This window comes from Megalobrama amblycephala, linkage group LG13 (genome assembly GCF_018812025.1).
Source record: "Megalobrama amblycephala isolate DHTTF-2021 linkage group LG13, ASM1881202v1, whole genome shotgun sequence".
In the NCBI taxonomy this organism is placed as follows: Eukaryota; Metazoa; Chordata; class Actinopteri; order Cypriniformes; family Xenocyprididae; genus Megalobrama; species Megalobrama amblycephala.
In genome coordinates, this window is record NC_063056.1 from 17,776,477 (window position 1) to 17,797,244 (window position 20,768).

Here is a 20,768-nt window from a genome sequence, read left to right on the forward strand (position 1 = left end):
CACTGTCCTCCCTCTCTCCACGGACCATTTTTTGGTCTTCATGATGGGCGTATCTCCGACAGCCTTCAACAGCACATCAACTGAAAGATTAAAAGAGAATAAAATTACATACTCAGAAAATCTCTGTGGACCATATTTATTAAGAAGCTGAAACTTGTTACATATTGCACTTTTAAAAGTGTACTTAAGTGTGTTATGAAACTCATTAAATACACTTAAGTTACATTGTAAAACAGTACAATACTGTATATTACACTTAAAAAGGTATTTTTATTCAAGTATGCAAGGCCTACACAGTAGATAAAGACACCTAATATAAAGTGTGACCGAACATTTTTGAGATTTGAAGTACACAAGTGCACATCCAATACAATTAACTGCACTTTTTCCACAAGGGACTGCTGTCAAACTATTTATTGTGAACATTTAAAACAAGTACAAATTTAAAAGTATATTACTCTGTACCTCAATAATGATGCGTAAGGCTCTACTATAAAGACATTAGGCCTATATAAATACGTTAATATGGTACGATATGGCCATAAGGTCCACAAAGGGGTTCCCACCGTAGCAATAAAATGTGATTTTAATACTATGTAATATCTTGTCATCTATGGTTAAATGATTATACAAGAATGTTTTAGGCCATTTAGTTAATTAAAATGGCGAGTAGGCCTATTTTTCTTTAAAAACATGACAAAAATTCAAATCTTACAAACCCTGTCATGGTAAAGAAGTACATGCCTACTTGCCCAGCCATTGGCTGCCTACTTACAAACGGAAAGCTCATTGGCTGGCAGACCTGTCAATCTTTGCAAAATCGCGGAAGTAGCTCGATAATAACCCTACCCGAAATAAACACTGCAGCAGAGTTTAGCAATTAATTTATAACAGTTTATCTGTCATGTATATAACTCATACTCTTTTTCTTCTCATCCGATGATCCAGTGTGTTCAGTGACAGTGTGTTGTGTCGAATGTTCATCTTTTTGATTTTCTGTAGGAGATTCTGCGTTGTCAGACATCCTCCGACATACACAACAGGCAGCAACACGAGCGGACTGCGCAGGCGTACCGAGCTGATTTTTCAAATTAAAAGTCTCTGAGGGCGTTCTATTTTTAAATAGGCTACCATAAAAAGAAAACAGTATTTATTAGAGATTTATTTATTATTTTATTTAGTTTACATAATTAGTTTAAATTTAGTTTAGGATAATAAATTCGTTTTAATTTAGTACCAGCAGATTTTAAGGATACTTATATGTTAACTTACTAATCACTTATAAACAAATCACACCACTGGATGGCAACATTTTCATAAAAGTGGTTACATAAGATGAGAACTTCTGGAAAGCTTGTTAGTGTGTGGGTCTGGCAAGTGATGAATAGATATTTATGCATGCTGGTATTAAAGAGATCAACTGCACTTCAAATGCATGCTAAGTACACTGTTTACTTTGATACACTTCATGGCTTCACAGACTTTTATCCCTTAACATTTTTTACTCATAGTACAACACTAAAGGCCATTGAAAATATAGAGAATTTACAGGGGAGCAAATATAAATCCATGTGTAAATAGGGCATACTGCTCAGACTTACTTGTTCATGTAAATGGATATTCTCTAATCCAGTGAACAACTCCTTCAGTCTTGCTGGGTTTTATATGTGACCTCATACACTGGCAACACTTCCAGCCATTCATCATTGTACTAGTAACCCTAGTGATATTGTGTTTTAGTATGACGTAAGCTGTGCTAAGAAAGAGGAAGTGATGTGATGTGATTCATGGTTCAGCTGCAGCATCCTTGAATTCTCTTTCCAGGCAGGAAATGTGGGCCACCAAAGCAGAAAGAATGTCAGTTGTAGCCTTTAATCTCTCATTCATTCAAAGATCTCAGTTTTCTTAACCCCGTTAGCCTACTGTATCATATTTGACGCATGAATTTCAAATCTAAGCTGTCAACAAAATTAAAACCGCTGGAAAAACCTGTTGTATTCAACCTTCTACGTGCCTTCTGTCCTCTGATTGATTTTAGTATTGTAAAAATGCCATCCTTTAGATCACGTCCTTTTGCTGTGAAATCTTTAATGATTTTTATAAAGTAAACATAATAATAACTTTTATATTATCATAATATATCAGGATGAACTTTTATTACTGGATGAAAAAAGAAAAAAAAACTTGCATTATATATCTTGCCTCCCAAAACAGAAGAAAGAGCTTTGATCATAAAATAAGCATTTAAATATCATCTTTCTAAGACATATTATTAGGAGATATAGAATGTTGACTAATATTTATATGCATTTTATGTAAGTAGTCTTATACTGTCATAAAAAAATCTCATTGATGTACATTAAAAGTCTTAATCTTTATCTTTGGCCATATGAAAACTCCGTATTCTGATGATGGTCTCCATATTCTCAGTACAAGTCATAAAAGCTTGATGCATCAAATATGATACAAAAAGCTACATATGATTTAAATATTGTGTTCAATAAACTATTTCATTAAAAAAATATATATTTTTCAGACTTTCTTTTTCATATTTCATGCTTTTAACTCAAAGAAATCAAAGTTTTTCATCATGGCCTTTGTACTTCTATTATAATATTGATGGTGAAAGTGATAGGCCTATACATGGAGATACAAAAACAAAACAGAGCATTAGAACAGGTTCTGCTTCGACAAGCTCTGTTTAAAATGTTGACAGACCGGATTCCAAAATGTTTCACTGTGATTCATCCATGGCAATCAATGTACACACAGTCCTACACAAGGGCATAACAATAACTCTTACATTTTAAATTTCTCCTCACTTTAAAAAAAAAAAAAAAATGTTTGCATCACCTATTTTTGCTAAAGATGATCATTAGATGACCAATTGCCTCCAACTCCTGATTCTACACTTGAGTGAGGTTGAAAATTCAAAACGAAATCAAAATTTTGTTGTGAAAGAAAAACAATGCGCAGACTAAAGGGCAGATCTGCGTCAGTCTGTATTTTCATTCACTATCACATCTGCAGCCAAAGCGCTCCCATGTAAAACTCACGTCACTTCCTTGCCCATCCCTAAAGGAAAAAAAAAGAAATATCGGAGAGAAGAGCGACGCCAGAAAAGTCAGTAAAAGAAGGAAAGCGAAGATATTTAAAAAAACATTTGGTTAAAAGGAGAACAAATAGGCACAACCCCGTTGACAAGCATACGGTGATCAAAGTAAGTCTAAATTCCCTCGTTTTGAAGGAAACCGATTCGATAACTACGTTGGGCGCGTAACTTTTTGCAGTTACTCCCACTTTATTGCATCAAACTATACTATTTGATACACACGTTGATTTTTGCTCTATTACAGCTTCATTGAACAGGGCGACTCACTCCTGGGCAACAGGCAGGTCTTCTGCTTAACATTTAAAAACCACTGGTAAGAGTTACTTGGCTGCGATTACTCTATTTCATTTTCATCTAATGTGTATGAAAAGTATATAAAAGTTGTTTTATAGTATTTATCAGTAGAACTATCCTCATAATTTTGTATTTTATAACTTAACGTTACTCGTGAATAGATCTGTTAAGGACGCCAAGAACTGATACCCTTTCCAGCTGTTGCAGTTGTTTATGAATAGGTCAGGACACATACATTTCGATATTACTCATTCTTTCGAATAAATAAGCTTCTCAGATGATACCAAAAAGGGACTTTTAACAACTATAAAGATTTAAATTATTAATTTTTCAATTATTAATAAATTGTTGAAGCATGAAAAATAAATTTTGAAGTATTAGAAACTATCACTGAGCTTCAAAAGTATTTTATAGGCTCCAGAAAAGTGTTATATTTCTGTCTGTTAATTATTTAATCAAATTAAGCTTTAAAAATAGATGTCTGTGGCGTAGGCACGTTCATAATGTTTCTCAGCCCTCGCGAGAATGCCTGAGGCAAGAATGCATTTAAGCACATACAAGTCCGAGCTTGGATTTGGCGTCTGTCAGCTCCTCTTTTTCACAACCTTTACGCAATCATAGCTTTTTTTTTTTTTTTTGTGCAGCGTAATGATTTCATAGATCTACCTGATTATGGATAAACTATGAAAATCTACAGATTTAAGACCAAAGTCGTATATATCACCTCAACTCACTCAAAACTGAGCAGTTGAGTCCCACTGAATTGAATTAGTCCCACTTAATTAGTTCACTTTCAAATAAAATTTTTCTGAAAATTTACTCACCCCCATGTCATCCAAGATGTCTATGTCTTTCTTTCTTCAGTCGAAAATAAATGAAGGTTTTTGATGAAAACATTCCAGGATTATTCTCCATATAGTGGACTTCAAAGTCCTCCAGATGGTTGAAGGTCAAAATTACAGTTTCAGTGCAGCTTCAAATGGCTTTAAACGATACCAGATTAGGTATAAGGGTCTTATCTAGCGAAACGATCGGTCATTTTCAAAAAAAATGTAAATGTATTATGCTTTATATAAACAAATGATCACCTTGCAAGTGCTTCCGCTTTCCGTATTCTTCAAAAAGCTTACGCTGTATGTCCTATGCCTTCCCTATTCTACTTACAGGAAAAATGTAACTGATGCTGCGTTCGTTCCGTAAGTAGAATAGGAAAGGCGTAGGACATACAGCGTAAATTTTTTGAAGAATACGGAAATGCGGTTTTGACGGAAGCACTAACAAAGGCGATCATTTGTTTATATAAAGCATATATATATTTTTTGAAAATGACGGACCCTTATTCCTCGTCTGGTATCGTTTAAAGCCTTTTGAAGCTGCGCTGAAACTGTAATTTTGACCTTCAACTGTTTGGAGGCCATTGAAGTTCACTATAAGGAGAATAATCCTGGAATGTTTTTATCAAAAACCTTAATTTATTTTTGACTGAAGAAAGAAAGACATCTTGGATGGCATGGGGGTGAGTAAATTATCAGGAAAATTTTATTTGAAAGTGAACTAATCCTTTAAGCTTTTAAAGACAACTGAGGAAAGAAATATAGGAATGTCAATAACAAGCAACATTAAATAACAATTATAATATAATACCAGAAGATATGATATTATATTACAGTTAATATAGGAGATTTAGGTATGTGAATAACTTTAATAATTAACTATAATATAATATAATGGTTAATAGTAAATCATTAAGTTCGTTAAATGTTTTTATTACACATTTCCCTTCATCTGACTTTGCAATTTTGTTCCTCAGTTGCTACCATGCCTCTCCACAAATCATCGCGAGCCCCTCGTCTGGACCCCACCATGATCTCCGCTCCCCTGGGTGATTTCCGTCACACCATGCACATTGGTCGTGGTGGAGATGCTTTTGGTGACACCTCCTTCCTGTCCAGCCATGGCCCCTCTAGTCCTAATCCCAACTCCGTGGAACCAGTCGGGGCCGCCACTGTAGAGACCACAGACATTCAGATGAACCATAATGATGATACTGAATATGCAGAAGATACCGGTCCAAGTGAGCTTCGGCACTCTGATTCAGTTTCCTCCTTTGACCTCGACTTGGATTTAGGGCCTTCGATTTTAGGAGATGTACTGGGAGTGATGGATGGACTGACCATGGGTTCTCGCAAAGACACCGAAGAGGTGTTTAGTCCCAGCAAGAGCTCAAGAGATGTGATGATGTCACCCAGGAGTGCTGCCAATGAGCTGAATGAGTGGATGAGAACGGAAAGTGTGACTAAAGAGGTGAGCCAACGAGATGAGCAACTCAACGAGATGAATGGTGTGAAATCAAAGGGGCTCAGGCCTAAAGTGCGATTCAGCGACAAACGTGATGAGATCATCGGTCGACAGGAAGTAATTGAGGGGCTAGACGTGGAAGGTGAAGAAGAAAGCATCTTGAGACCAAATAAGGAGATGCAGGAGATTAGTGGGCAAATGGTTTACGACAAAGACCCAAGACAAGCAGAGATGGTTAATCGGAAGGAGGACAACTCTCCAAGCCCCTCTTCCTCAATGAGCTCAGAATATGAGGGAGTCTCACCGTTGGACCGGAGGAGAGAAGACCAACATCTTTCAGAAACAGATTCAGAGGAGGAGGGTGTCAACGGAGAACAAGGATACACTTTTGAGGACGAGTTCGATGATGAGATTGGACTATAAGAGGACATTGCAAGAGATTTGAGGACCAAAAATAAGTCTTTAGCATCGTTGATGGATCATGACATGTGAACAGAATCATTCTTCAAAAAAATCCAAACACAGAGAGTTAATGAAAATTTCCTTCTTGAGGTAATAACTGGACTATTTAGAGCTCTCGTTTCCACACTTTTGAAGTTTACGATGGTGTTTGCTCATTTTCGAATCTATTTTATGAAAGGAAGACTATGTTGTGGTTTTGTCTTTTTATTGGATTTTATAAATACAAATTTTGAGAGTCTCAAAGTGGACAGCGTGACGTCTTAAAGAATAACCTAAGAAGAATTTTTTGCATACATTTCCCAAGGTCTCCGTTACATAAAACACTTTTTACTATTTCCACTTAATAGCTCCGTTGTAGGGCACTTTACCCTCTTCAGTTAACTGGATACAGCTTTAATCTCAATGGAGACTGAATAAATAAGGTGATGCTAAGAACAACATTTTTTTTTTTTTAAGCCAAACGCCACATGCAAAGTTATTAATTATTGTTTATATTATGGTTATATACAGTGCTTTACAAAAGGCACTTAAGATGTTTTCCAACTTGGTCTTGCTTAGTTTCACTGAAAAGCCAGCGAAGAAGCTTTTCTTTTTGTGGGAAGATGCAAGGTTGCTGAATGCATTCGCAAATGCTGGAATTTTCTCCTGGGAGTTTTTGTTATTATATATACATACATACATACCCTTAAATGCAATAAGCAATCAGATTGCTTTTTGTTTTTGGAGTGTAAGAATGAAAAGCACACAATATAGTTACACACTACAAAATAGTCTTAAAGCTAAACAAGTGCAAAAGGCATAGTTTTTAAACTGTGAATGAAAAAACAAACTCATATTCATATTCTGACCAGATTCATAAAGGGAAGCATGAAAAGCTAAAATAGGTTGAGTTTATTTTTTAAAAACAGTTGCTTTTTATCTTGCTTATACATTTGTTTGATTTGAATACTAAAGATTACGTAAGAGACAATCAGTAATTATTTTACACTCAAAACCACTCTGCCAACTGAAATAATGTAGATAAACCAAAAAGTGTAATTAAAGTTTTATAAAACGGTTTGTAGCATTTTGTATTCTTTGAATGTGCTGATGGGAGGTAAATGCATTTCTGTAATGCTATTTTTTATCGATATATATATTTTTTATTTTAAAAACAGGTAAATAAATGAATTCTTTACTATCTTTAACTCCCTCACATTTTATTTTGATAGCATCATTGTGGGATAATTTTGCCTGATGATTTATGTATGTATGGATGTGTGGGTGGATGAACGGATGAATGTTTAGTTCTACTCAAAACTTTTCAGAATAATTCTAAATTACATGATATGAAATTTTTGTAACTGCTGTTCCCCATCAACAAACGGCAAATCCATGACCACGAGTCCAGAATTAATTGGCTTACGTCATCAACTAAGGATCAAAGTACAACAAGCCTGGAAAAACAATGACTGGAAGTGGAGTATTTACAAAAATATGTTTTAAACAATTTTGGCCAAAAATGTAAACAAGCTATTTCTTCATACTTACACTGGAGGGCATCCTTCTATATTAAAACCATTTCCTCTTTCCAGCAAGAGTCACTGAATCATAACATGATTTTATCTAGTTTTTAATCTAGTCTTAGCAAATTTCCTTCAGTAATCTTTAAAGTTTTGCACTGAAAACAGCTGTCTAAAGCAAAACATACAGAGGGAATTGTTTCATGAATAAGTAAGGACTAACAATACATTTGCCTGTTTATTATAATATATATGAAGGGTACTGTGGTTTTGAAAACAAACCTTAATTAAAACCTTCAGTCTGCCTTTAGCAGCTTCAGACTGAAAGACTAAAATATCTTCCTCTGTTATGTCCATTAAGTTGCCTGAGAATTGTTTTAACTGAACGGATACCCAAGGAAAAGCGTTTCTTTTGTAAATATGTTGTTTTTAAAATTAATAAAAAAGTCAGACAACCAACAGACTTGTGGATGATTCAAAATGGAGTTTTAATGAGCACAAATTAGTAATTCATCATACGCAATTACATCATTTGTCTCAAGAAGTTGAAAAATTGGTTCCACAAGTACAAGGGTGGGAAAATGACAGAAATGCATACGAATCATGCAAACCAAGATGTTCCATTCATCCATCTATGTACATATAAAATTATACACACACACACACACACACACGCAGTTAAACAGAAATAGTTCTGAAGATGTTGAATCCTGACAGCGCTGTGGAAATGAGAACTCCAGGAATCTGTGGATGCCAGTGGATCTCCTTCACTTCTTTCTGGCCCTGGTGAAGGAAAAGTAGTTGTGGTGGTAGCTGTTTTAAGCCCTCTGCCTGTCCTCCCTCCTCACATGATTCCACTGACAGATCCCATTGGCTGACGACATCATCAGCTCCAGCTGCAGCAAACACACTGGAGTCAGCAGGGCTCCACTGGACTGATGTCACAGGTGCACTGTGCTGCTTAAAACTGGCCACTGGACGTCCAGACTGAAAAAATAAACATGTTTTAATAAAGAGATTTATATATAATGTTATAAAATATTTCTATTTGAAATAAATGCTGTTATTTTGTACTTTCATATTCAACTAGGAAGAAAATGTATCTTGGAAAGAAATCCTGGAAAAGAATGCATCATGTTTCCCACTAAAATCTTAAGCCAACACACTGTTTAAATATTATTATTAATAATAATAATAATAATAATATCTTTAATACCCTAATGAAAAATAAATACTAAAATGTATTTGAAATACATTTATTTTATGATAAGTTTACTACAATTGCATTTACATATTTATGTACTTAATATAAATAACCTGCAATTGCACTTTTAGTATTAGTAAATTGGAATACTTAAAGTTTTTGACTGTGCTAAAGTGGAACTATTGCATGTATACTTTAGGTACACTTTAAATATCTTGCATTGAAATTATACAGTGATCATGCTATCCTTACTAAAAACAATAATAATATTAAACACATTTTTGGCTTAATATTAAGAAATATGCATTGTGCAATAAAGAAGAACTCCAAATAAAGTTTAAATAGAATATTTATGTCAGTATGTTAGTAAATATATAAATTGGTTTGTAGTTAGTATGAAATAAATGTAGGCCTATTTTAAATTTAAAAAAAATTTTCACTAGGACAGACTCTGGATCCATTGCCTCTGACATGTTTTCTCACCGTCATGCACCTCGGAAACTATTAAGAAAATCTATAGTTACCAAATTCATAATTATAAGTTGTGCTGATGTTCATGTGCATTTTATCTCATAAATATACCCTTTCTGACATGACTTAAACACTAACTGCTGAAGCTAAACCTTGACCCCCATTGGCCTGCCCCAATGTCCTACCTACCATTGACTGAACCAGATGTTGACACATATAGACCGCAAACCAAAAAAATGTGAGGTATGAACTGAAACATCTAGTTTGTTTCTGCTAACAGGTGCTGTAAAGGCAGAATTTTCAAACTTTTGCCTACAGCTCAAATGTATAGTTCAACGAGCAATTTGCAAATAAAATGATTTAATTTGTTAAATATTTAAGTACTACTTCAGTAATTTATTTTTGTTGAATCCTATGTTGACCGGTTATGATTGAATGTACAATTCAGTGAAATATATTTGAGTTCTACTTGTTGAGTATAAAAATAGTATTGGCTTAGATAAAAGTTTACAGGAAATGTGTTTTGAGTTAATTATAATTATGACCTTTACCTTTTCAATAATTTGCCCACACTTTTAAAATAAGGTAGGTAGCACTTTTCATAATTTTGCATTGTGGCAAAGCAAATATACACAGATATAGAAAGTAGTTACAAAAGTAAGTATTTGAAATTATGACCAAAAAAACAACATATAGTGCTAATGCATTTTAACGTACCCAAATGTAATACAATTTACCCATTAATGCTACTTTAATGGCCCGTTGCACATTGGAATATGGACTGCAGCCCTTTGGGCTGTCCAAATATTATAAATTATTAAACAAATTAAACTGATGCTGACCAGTCCTCAAATTACACAAAAAGTTAAAAAGGTCAAATAAATTCAGAAACATTAATTAATTACATGAAAAGTAAATCATTTTAATTTATGCGTCACATTTAAATATGCAGTGTAATGCAAGACCGCCAACACAAAGTAACCCCGATTTTACGTTGAGTATATTTGTGTGGTGACGCAACAGGTAAACCGAGTTCTGTTTTGTGACAGCGACCCAAGTTCGAATCCAGCCTGTACTGGTTCCTACATTCAATATACATATATATCTGTTCCCATTGTCTCACCACAGATGTTCACTGATAAGCTATTGGTGTACTGAGGTGTCTGTAAAAGACATATTCTAAAGCTGTAACTTTATTTATAAAGATTACTTTATTGTAGCCTATTTGAAGCACACTATAATGATGCCATTAGCACACTACAAGTTAACTTTGAATGCCATGTGCAATGTGTTTAAAATCACTAAAAGTTTGTTATCAGTATAATATTAATGTATGTTCAACACTCTTACAATGTAATTGAATTGCAATTGTAACATCACCAAAATACATTTGAAGTTTATGCTGAGTGAATTCTGCATTTCAAAACTTAAATACAAGAGTATATTTAAAGTGTACTAAAGTATACTTGGAATAGTTCCACTTTAGCACAAACAAGTATATTTAATACAACTTTAGTTGAACTTCAGCATTGCTTTTGGACAACTAAAATGCATTTAGTACAAAATTAACTTTAAGTATACCAATTTATATCGTGCCACAAATACATTTAGTTATACTAAAGTACATAGGAATGAATTGTGCTTAAGTATACTATTTTTTCACTAGGGTAGTAAGAAATGTTTCTTGTGCACCAAATCAGCATATTGGAATAATTTCTGAAGGATCATGCGACACTGAAGACTAGTAATGATGCTAAAATTTCAGCTTTAACATCACAATAAATTACATTTTACAATATATAAAAATAGAAAATCTATTTTTAATTATATTTTACAATATTAGTTTTGTCTCTTCACGTGATACCAGACTGATGTAAAAGTCTGTGTTTACATAATATATCTGTGTGTTCTGTGTATATAATTATGTATATATAAATACACAAACATACATGTATATATTTAAGAAATATATGCATGTATAAATATATATTTATATTATATATAAATATTAATATTTTATATATAAATATAACATTTTTCTTAAATATATACATGTATGTGTGTGTATTTATATAAACACAGCCCTACTTTGTACCTTTAGTTAGAAAATAAAACCTTAATGTGTGTTTCATCTTGCTCATGCTCACCTGGAACTGCCTTAAATCCCAGACTTTCAGGAGGCCATCATCTCCTCCAGATAAAATAAATGGTTCAGTCCGGTTCCAGCTGATAACATTGATATCTGAAGAATGAGCCTCATTGGCCGAAAGCATAGAATTAGGTGGTGCCCTTATGTCCCAAATACGAATGGACTGATCCACTGAGCAGGATGCAAAAACCTGGGGGTGAGAGTGAAACACTAATTTAGACATTACATCTACTTGTTGAAGAAAAGTATTTTAATATCATCTTTCTCTGTTGATTGACATACTGTGGCTTCAGTAGGTGACCACTGTAGGTCCTCAACAGACTTGCTATGTGAGCTGAAAGGCCGTTGGTCAATCTTCCAAGTCCCACCCTCCTGTGGCTCCCAGACATGAATGTTCTTCTTGCAGTCTCCGCTTACCAGGCGTCCTAAGGTAGGTAAACATGAAATGATTTGAGTCTTAGTCAGTAGTTCCTTTAGTCTAGACATCTGTTTATATAAAGGATAAGACCCTGTTCTGTCTGTTATATACACTATGTTCCAAATTATTATGCAAGTGACTTATCAGTAGGATTTCAGTACAATAAACATTCAGATTTCAGTTTTTCAAAGAAAGTGTCTATTTCTCATATCTTTTTTAGATAACTGGTATCAGACAGGTTTGTTAAATAGTTTGGCAGGTATTCTTAGGTAAATGGAAAACCTACTTGTAGAGGTTGTTCCACATTATTAAGCAAATAATAGTTCTCTTGCAATATGGGGAGGAAGAAAGATCTTTCTGAAGATGAAAAGCATGAAATGGAGCAATGTCTAGCAAAAGGCATGAAAACTAATAATTTGTGAAAACTGAATGGAGATTACCAAACTAACATAAGATTGGTGAGTGATTTAGAGCACAGGAGAACTCGGTCAGATAAAGGCTTATTAAAGGTTTAGTTTACCCAAAAATTAAAATTGTCATTTATCAGTGGTTAGGAGCTCGTATCAAACTGCCAAAGTCACGTGATTTCAGTAAACGAGGCTTCGTAACATCATAAGCGTTTCAAAATTTCAATGGTTCACCACTGGGGGGGTGTGACTTTGGCAGTTTGAAAAGCTCTGAACCACTGATTCGAAACAAAAGATTCATAAAGCTTCGAAGCTTCATGAAGCGGTGTTTTGATATTGCCCATCACTAGATATTTTTGAATAAAGTCATTACTTTGTTTTTTTGGCGCACGAAAGGTATTCTCGTCGCTTCATAACATCAAGGTTGAATGACTGTAGTCACATGAACTGTTTTAAATATAACTTTAATACCTTTCTGGGCGTTTGAAAGTAAATTAACTTGCTTTCAATGCAGGTCTCACTGAGCCATCGGATTTTATCAAAAATATCTTAATTTGTGTTCCGAAGATGAACGAAGGTCTTACGGGTGTGGAACGACATGAGAGTAAGTGATTATTGACAGAAATTTCATTTTTGGGTGAACTAACCCTTTAAGGGAAGTTTCTGTCAAACAAATTAATTGTATTAAAAGGGCAGCTATAAAAAAGCCAGTGTTGAGCAGCAAACAGGTATTTGAAGTCTCAAGAACCTCTCTGTGCAAGCTGGCAGTTGTGGATAAAGTTGCATTTTAGCCACCTCTAACCATGAGAGCTGTGACTTGCTTAATAATGTGGAACAACCTCTTTAAGTAGGGTTTCCATTTACCCAAGTAGACCTGGCAAACTATTTAACAATCCTGTCTGAGATTGATACCAGTTATCTAAAAAGATATGGAGAAATAAAACAAACACTTTCTTTGAAAACTAATGTTTATTGTACTGAAATCCTACTGATATGTCACACACGGTGTATGACATCAAAGTATCGCGATTCAAAAGCATCCGGAGCTCTCTAATCACTCTTGTGGTGCTTTGATCGGTCTGCGCAGCACAGCTTCAAGTCGAACACTCCTCATATTACCTACCTGGTACCTTGGGTGACCAATCAATTGCAAATCCTTCTGACATGTGACCAGCAAAACTGAAGAGGGGTGTGGCTTCCTTCTGTTGCTTGACGAAGGCTGACATCACTGATGAACTATGCACTGCCTCAAGCTGAGGCCGGAGGTCAAAAATCTCCACCTGACCTTTCTCTGACCAGACAGCAGCCAATGCCTGTTCCCCTCGCTGGGTGACCTATTCAAGTATAAAGATAATAACTTTAGATGATAGTGAGAAAATTAAACTGGTCAGACTGGATACAATTTCTGATTTGTACTTGGCAAAAAAAAAAAAAAAAAAAAAAAAAAGTCCTCTCACTCTCAACTGCTTTTTTCCCAGCAAATTTCTTACTGCATGTAAATATTTGTATGAACATAAAAAAAGACTGAACAACAGAGATATGAACTGAACAAATCTCACTGACATTGGACAAACAGAAATGAAATGTAGGCCTGATTTCATAGACAGTGCTTAGCTTAAAGGTGCCCTCGAATGAAAAATTGAATTTACCTTGGCATAGTTGAATAACAAGAGTTCAGTACATGGGAATGACATACAGTGAGTCTCAAACTCCATTGTTTCCTCCTTCTTATGTAGATCTCATTTGTTTAAAAGACCTCCAAAGAACAGGCGAATCTCAACATAACACCGACTGTTACGTAACAGTCGGGATCATTAATATGTATGACCCCAATATTTGCATATGCCAGCTCATGTTCAAAGCATTAGACAAGGGCAGCCAGTAATAACGTCTGGATGTGCACAGCTGAATCATCAGACTAGGTAAGCAAGCACGAACAATAGCGAAAAATGGCAGATGGAGCAATAATAACTGACATGATCCATGATATCATGATATTTTTAGTGATATTTGTAAATTGTCTTTCTAAATGTTTTGTTAGCATGTTGCTCATGTACTGTTAAATGTGGTTAAAGTTACCATCGTTTATTACTGTATTCACGGAGACAAGAGCCGTCGTTATTTTCATTTTTAAACACTTGCAGTCGGTATAATTCATAAACAACTTAATTCTTTACAAATCTCTCAAACAGTGTAGCATTAGCCGTTAGCCACGGAGCACAGCCTCAAATTCATTCAGAATCAAATGTAAACAATATAACAGTATACAATACTCACATAATCCGACGCATGCATGCCGCATGCATGACGAACACTTTGTAAAGATCCATTTTGAGGGTTATATTAGCTGTGTAAACTTTGTTTAGGCACTGTTTAAGGCAAGCGCGAGCTCCGTGGGCGGGGAGCACGAGATTTAAAGGGGCCGCACAGCATAAATCGGCTCATATTTAATGATGCCCCAAAATAGGCAGTTAAAAAAATTAATTAAAATCTATGGGGTATTTTGAGCTGAAACTTCACAGACACATTCAGGGGACACCTTAGACTTATATTACATCTTGTAAAAAAAGTTCGATGGCACCTCTAAGCCAGGAGTAGGCCTCTGGTAAATTAGGACATTTAAGTAGCTTTTATAAATATGCCTCAGAAAAAAACATTACTGATGCACAGGGCCTGACATTAACTTAATTCCAAAGAACTAGCCACTCAGCATTTTCACTGACCACAATTTTGCTGTTGGGAAATTACATTTAGTTGATTAAAGTTGACTTTGGTATGCTAAAATTACTTGATTTTGAGTAATTTTATTTGAGTAGCTAGATTTAAAACCCTTTCAAACTTTCAAATGCAGATTGACCACCTAAGACTAGGCCTACATGGTATATCAGCTGGTATGTACGGGTGGGCAAGGGGTAGGTAATATGACCATAATATGATCAATTTAGTTATTTAATTAAGTTATTTTTATTAAGCTATATAAAAAGAACAAAGAAGCAAATTCGCAAATTACTATTGTACATATTACTATTTGTACTATTGTACTAATTTCAAATACAAATACAACTCTTTTTTCAGATTCAGTAGGTTTATTTAACATTTATTTTACATCTTTTGTTGTTTGATTACATTAATGACAGACAGGTATTTAATTGGGTTGCTGAATGCATGGACGTAATATACTGACACATATCCAGTTTTTACCCACCTGTTTACGTCCACTTAAGCCGTAACCGACTGTATTCACGCGAGAAACTCCACACAATGGACATTTTAATATCTATGTGTTTGTGTATTTGACTATTCAGGCGCAAGGAGAACTGATCGCGCACGACAGAGAGAGAGTGCTTCTGTTGTGCGTCTTTCAGCACGATTCCACCTATGCTGCCTTCACTAACTGCAAGTTAATCGATAACGAATTGTGATCAGATTGTAATTTTGTGCTACAACGAGCTTGGCTACCTTTGATTAGGCTGTAGGCTGAAATTATATTCAGCCCACCAAAGTGGCTAGTGGGAGTGGCTGTCTTACCCGCCACAGCTGAAATCTACCCGCATTTGGCGGGTGTTAATGTCAAGCCCTGCTGGTGCAAATGTTGAGACAAAACAATGGCAATGACATATTATAAGATATGTCAGTGCAAGTTGCTTTCAGTTAAGACAGCTCAAATGCGCATTTTAGTCTGGGACTAGGCTTAAGCCTTATCTGTGATTCTGGGCAAAAGAAACCTTGAACAAAGGGGGTCAATATCAAAAGTATGAGTCATTATATGGTGTGGCCACCAGCTGCTTTAAGTTCTACAGTGAATCTCATCCTCATGGACTGCAGCAGATTTGTCTGTTCTTGCTGTGAGATGTTAGGACAATCAGCTGTCCTTCCTGTCCCTCCCTTTTTGCTCTGGCCACATCTGCAGTCCTCATATCTCCTGCAGCAGGACTGTGGCATGTTCACACAGGTGATAAGGGACCCTGGTCATCTTTCTTCTTTAGTCTCGGCCTAAAGCCGTGGACACACTTAACGACAAGCTGAAACATTCTAAGACTGAACTGAATACACTTACAGACTGTGTCCTTCAGCTGGAGCAGATTTAAAATTTTGGCAGTCAGAGAAGAGCACAAATGTTTACCACAGAGTCAGACCACTAAACAACACACTGAACGATTGGTGAGTCATGACGGCATTCATTGCGATACCGCAACTGTGCACGAGATCTTGTACCAAAACAAACATGGATCTAAACAAACAGCTGGTGCCATTTATATATATATATATATATATATATATATAAATAAAAAATAAAAACAACAGGAAAAACATGCAGGATATGGGTGAGGTCCTGGTTGGAGAGGTAACGTGGCCTTTGTACTCTTTGTACTCACAGAGAATTGGAGGCGAGTCAACTTTGTTAAATTAAGCTATTTTTATGATCACCAGTGTCGTCAGTCGCAAATATTAAATGTGTGTAGAAAAATCTTTGTGAGGAGGACTGGCAATGACTTTTCTTAAATTCTTAGACTAAAATCTTTAGAGAGCATACTGCATGATTTTAAACACTGACTGAATGCAACTGGCTCTGACTCGGCGCATTTACATTCATAATCATTAAGTGTGTCCCTGGATTAATGGTTAGAGCAGGGGTGTCCAAACTTGGTCCTGGAAGGCCACCGTCCTGCAGAGTTTAGCTCCAACTTGCCTCAACACACCTGCCTGAAAGTTTCTAGTATGCCTAATTAGACCTTGATTAGCTGGTTCAGGTGTGTTTAATTAGGGTTGGGAGCTAAACTCTGCAGAACAGTGGCCCTCCAGGACCGAGTTTGGACACCCCTTGGTTAGAGAGTCAAGACTGGTAACCCGAAGGTTGTGGGTTTGATTCTCAATACCGGCAGGAAATGACTGAGGTGCCCTTGAGCAAGGCACTTAACCCCTTAGTCGCTCCCCGGGCGCCACAGCCACAATGTGTGTGTCCACATTTTGCAGTGTGTGTATGTTCATTACTCACACTTCCTAATGTGTGTGCACTAACTTCAATCAAAGTCCCTTTAAGACAAGTCATTTCACTCGGCGGCCATCTTTGAAACGCCTCTCGGGCATTCAAGTGCAGCTCCTATCTCTTTGAATGAGGGAATATCAAATTATCCAAAGCTGTTAGCCAAGCTTTCAATTAAATTTAATATTTGAAATCACCAATGAAACCTGACAACAACTGTCTCATAAGTTTGTTTTTTTAAAGGCTCGAATCATGACGAAAAAAAACTATTTTTCAGGCTGGATCAAGCTAATGCGCAGTCCTAAATGCGCGTCTCTTGTGCCTTATTTCTGAGGCGCGCATCTGACTGTTTCTATAGAAACCGGAGCTTCTAACGGCCGCTGCAGTGACGCGATGACTTTACCAGTCGGCAATTGGCTCTTATTTAAAAGGCGGGAATTATTTAAAAGGCGGGACTTATTGCACTTTCTCCTATTCAAAACAATAGGAGTGTAGTCTTGTATTATTCTATAGTCTTATTCTATAGTCTATCCGCTTGTTAAGTCGTGATGTAAGGAACGCCGTTTCCAGGTCCTAGCCTCGACTTGTTTCACTAGCAAATGCCATCGACGGCCGTTTATGAGCGCTATTTATTCATATTAAACATCAATCATTTTAAAAAGTTAAACATTTTAAATACTTACAGTCTACACAACAGTCTCCATGCTCACAGCGTCACAGATATTAATATTTTAACGATTTATAAAAGATAAATCATAGTCTGGCCATCTGGAATATTGGTATGGAGATAGAGGTTATAATTATATATTTTTTTGTAGTATTACGTGTGTATATTACCACCATTTGTTGTTTTCTTGTGGTATGAGGTAGAGCGTTTGGACCCGGAAGCGCTGCCACGTGACGTCAGACTTAACAACCGAATAGTCTATAGACAAATTCAGAGTATGGGTTACCATACTTGGCCTTCACATATCACTTTCCTCTGGGGTTTTTCAGAGTCAGTAGAAAGGTCTCTTTAATGTCCTAAGTGTAAATGTGACATTAATTGTCTACAGCCTATAAACTGTTAGTGTCTTAAGGACTGTTCCACAGGTGCAATAACTGTTTATGGTTGAATGAAAAATTGTTTAAAGCCTTTCCAATAAAGAACTATAAAAGTTATTTAGATTTTACATAATTATCTTTAAAATACAATATCCCAAAAAAGGGAGTTTAGCAACTAGCAACTTACTCTGACTCTGTTGATCCCACCATAATGTGGCATCATGGCCAGTTCCAACTGTGGTTTATTATCCTCGTCTTCCTCATCTTCATCACTTTCTTCATCACTGCTTTCATTTTCTTCTTTTTCTTTATCAGTTCCATGAAGATTGTGCATGCGCATGACAATAAGCCTGGATAGAGATTGAGAAAATGTCACTATCTCAAGGTCTTTGTTAGAAGCCAAACATAATAAACGTATTAGATGTTTGTTGAAGAAAATTAAAAGTAACAAGCTCTGACTATATTGTTGTCAGTTTACCTGTTGCTTAACGCAGTGTCCGCCTGCGTACCCGCACAAAGCACCAAAGAGAGAGGAAATTGCTCCCTCCCCTCTCCTTCACCATCACGCACCACATCAAAACTCAGACATGGAGCACCTGAAGGAAAAAGAGAAGTCCACCTATATGAATTTAAGAGGAGAGCAGGTATGGTTTTGGAACAGAAACATCTGGTTATGAATGTAAATATAATTAATGTTAATTAGGCTTCAATACATTCTCACAAAACCTGTCAAGAAAGTATCCAGGCCATATTTCACTTATTTTAGAAAATCAAAGGAATTAAATAAAATAATTTGATGAAGAATTTGAGAATAATGGATTTGATGAAGAACATCTTAATTAACATCTTAACTGGATTGTCACTTTTTTCTTTCTTTTTTTTTTTTTTTACATTTTATTTATAAATATTTCCAAAGCATTAACAGAAAGCTTCACACAATTTAAGTTATAACTTTTTTCCCATAATAACCCCTTCCGCCAAAATAATACATAAAATATTAAGACAACAGTAATAATAATAAATACATAAATAAATAAATAAAAATATAAAATGGTGAATAAACTTTAAATAATATACTCATTTACAAATTAACAATATCATTATAGGAAGAAATAAATAATTTGAAATAATAACCATTGAATAAAAAAAACAATTCAAGTCTCTGACATGTTTGTGGTCTGTACAAATTTATAAAACAAAGCACATTTCCCCAAAATCCCATTCTCACTATCATGATTGTGAATAATGCCACAATTCAAAATATAATTATAATCATTATTATTATTATTATTATTACACTGAGAAAACGAAGCAGTAGGTAAAAATTAAAAGTCCAAAAAACATGTTATTGCCATGGTATTTTTTTTCTTGGTAGATGTAATATGTTGCATACAGCAAACCAATTCATAAATCGACCATGTTTGTCAATGTTTATTGATCGGACATGTTCAGCAAACTGACCGGTCTGGCACTCATGATACATGCGGTAAGCGGACCGGTCCATCTCGAGCTCTTCTCCAGGCTGAAGCGCCTGCAGACCGGGGACATAAACTTTTTCCTCTCCGTCCCCAGCCTGTCCATCTCCCTCCATAACATCCTCGTCGCTTCCACTCGACTCCATCTCCTCAAACCCATCATCCTCCTGAGGCAACGTGTCTTCATCGGCCGCGGACATTTTGAGAGAACGGAGTATTTCCGCTTCACGTCACGTGGTTTAAAGCGCACACTGAGCCCTGTACAGAGTTGGAAAGCACCCAAGTCCCCGGGCTAGCGGGAATTGTTGTTCCAAAGAGAATGTTTTCCAGAAATCCTTTTCACTTAGTATGTCTCTAACATTTTAGTCATCCTGTAAAAATCTGGGCATATATCTAAACCAGCCTAATCTGTCTAACATGTTCCATTCATTAACAGTAGGCTATGACATTGGTAAACATAAACTAACAATGAAAAAATGCTACTAAAGCATTTATTAATATAATTTTCAGCATTTACTAATAAATTATCAAAATCAAAAGTTGTATCTGTTAATATTATTTAGGCATTTGTATTTTTTTAACTACAAAGATTAATAAATTCTGTAACAAATGTATTGTTACAAGTTAATGTTAGTCACTGTTAATGTTAGCATATTGTAGCTAAAGTCTAAGGTGGTCTTCCATCCTGGCCAAGATTAAAGGGATAGTTCACCCAAAAATGAAAATTCTGTCATCAGTTAGGCTACTTACCCTCAAGTTGTTTCAAACTTGTATGAATTTTGTTCCTCCGTTGTACACAAAAGAAGATATCTTGAAGAATATAGGGTAACCAAAGGTTGATGGACTCCATTGACTTCCATAGTAGGAAAAAAATACTACAGAAGTCAATGGGGGTTCATCAACTGTTTGGTTACAGACATTCTTCAAAATATCTTCTTTTGTGTGCAA

General features: G+C 35.6%; 2 protein-coding genes and 1 long non-coding RNA gene across 3 annotated transcripts; 1 reads left to right on the forward strand and 2 right to left on the reverse strand.

Moving 5' to 3' along the window:
* Positions 1 to 34: 34 nt before the first annotated feature.
* On the reverse strand, positions 35 to 768 carry LOC125243823. Its single transcript, XR_007179136.1, has 2 exons — positions 466 to 768; positions 35 to 80 (listed from the first exon to the last, which is right to left on the reverse strand). It is a non-coding gene; the product is annotated as an uncharacterized LOC125243823 (long non-coding RNA).
* A 2,270-nt stretch (positions 769 to 3,038) lies between these two features.
* cdc42ep5 (CDC42 effector protein (Rho GTPase binding) 5) lies at positions 3,039 to 7,346 on the forward strand. Its single transcript, XM_048152311.1, has 3 exons — positions 3,039 to 3,220; positions 3,357 to 3,425; positions 5,217 to 7,346. Exon 3 carries the CDS (start codon positions 5,225 to 5,227, stop codon positions 6,125 to 6,127), a length of 903 nt encoding a protein of 300 aa, XP_048008268.1. The 5' UTR covers positions 3,039 to 3,220; positions 3,357 to 3,425; positions 5,217 to 5,224; the 3' UTR covers positions 6,128 to 7,346.
* Positions 7,347 to 8,137: 791 nt separating this feature from the next.
* grwd1 (glutamate-rich WD repeat containing 1) lies at positions 8,138 to 20,050 on the reverse strand. Its single transcript, XM_048152310.1, has 7 exons — positions 19,807 to 20,050; positions 18,824 to 18,941; positions 18,533 to 18,695; positions 13,441 to 13,651; positions 11,775 to 11,917; positions 11,491 to 11,682; positions 8,138 to 8,655 (listed from the first exon to the last, which is right to left on the reverse strand). Exons 1-7 carry the CDS (start codon positions 20,018 to 20,020, stop codon positions 8,347 to 8,349), a joined length of 1,350 nt encoding a protein of 449 aa, XP_048008267.1. The 5' UTR covers positions 20,021 to 20,050; the 3' UTR covers positions 8,138 to 8,346.
* Between the last annotated feature and the right edge of the window lie 718 nt (positions 20,051 to 20,768).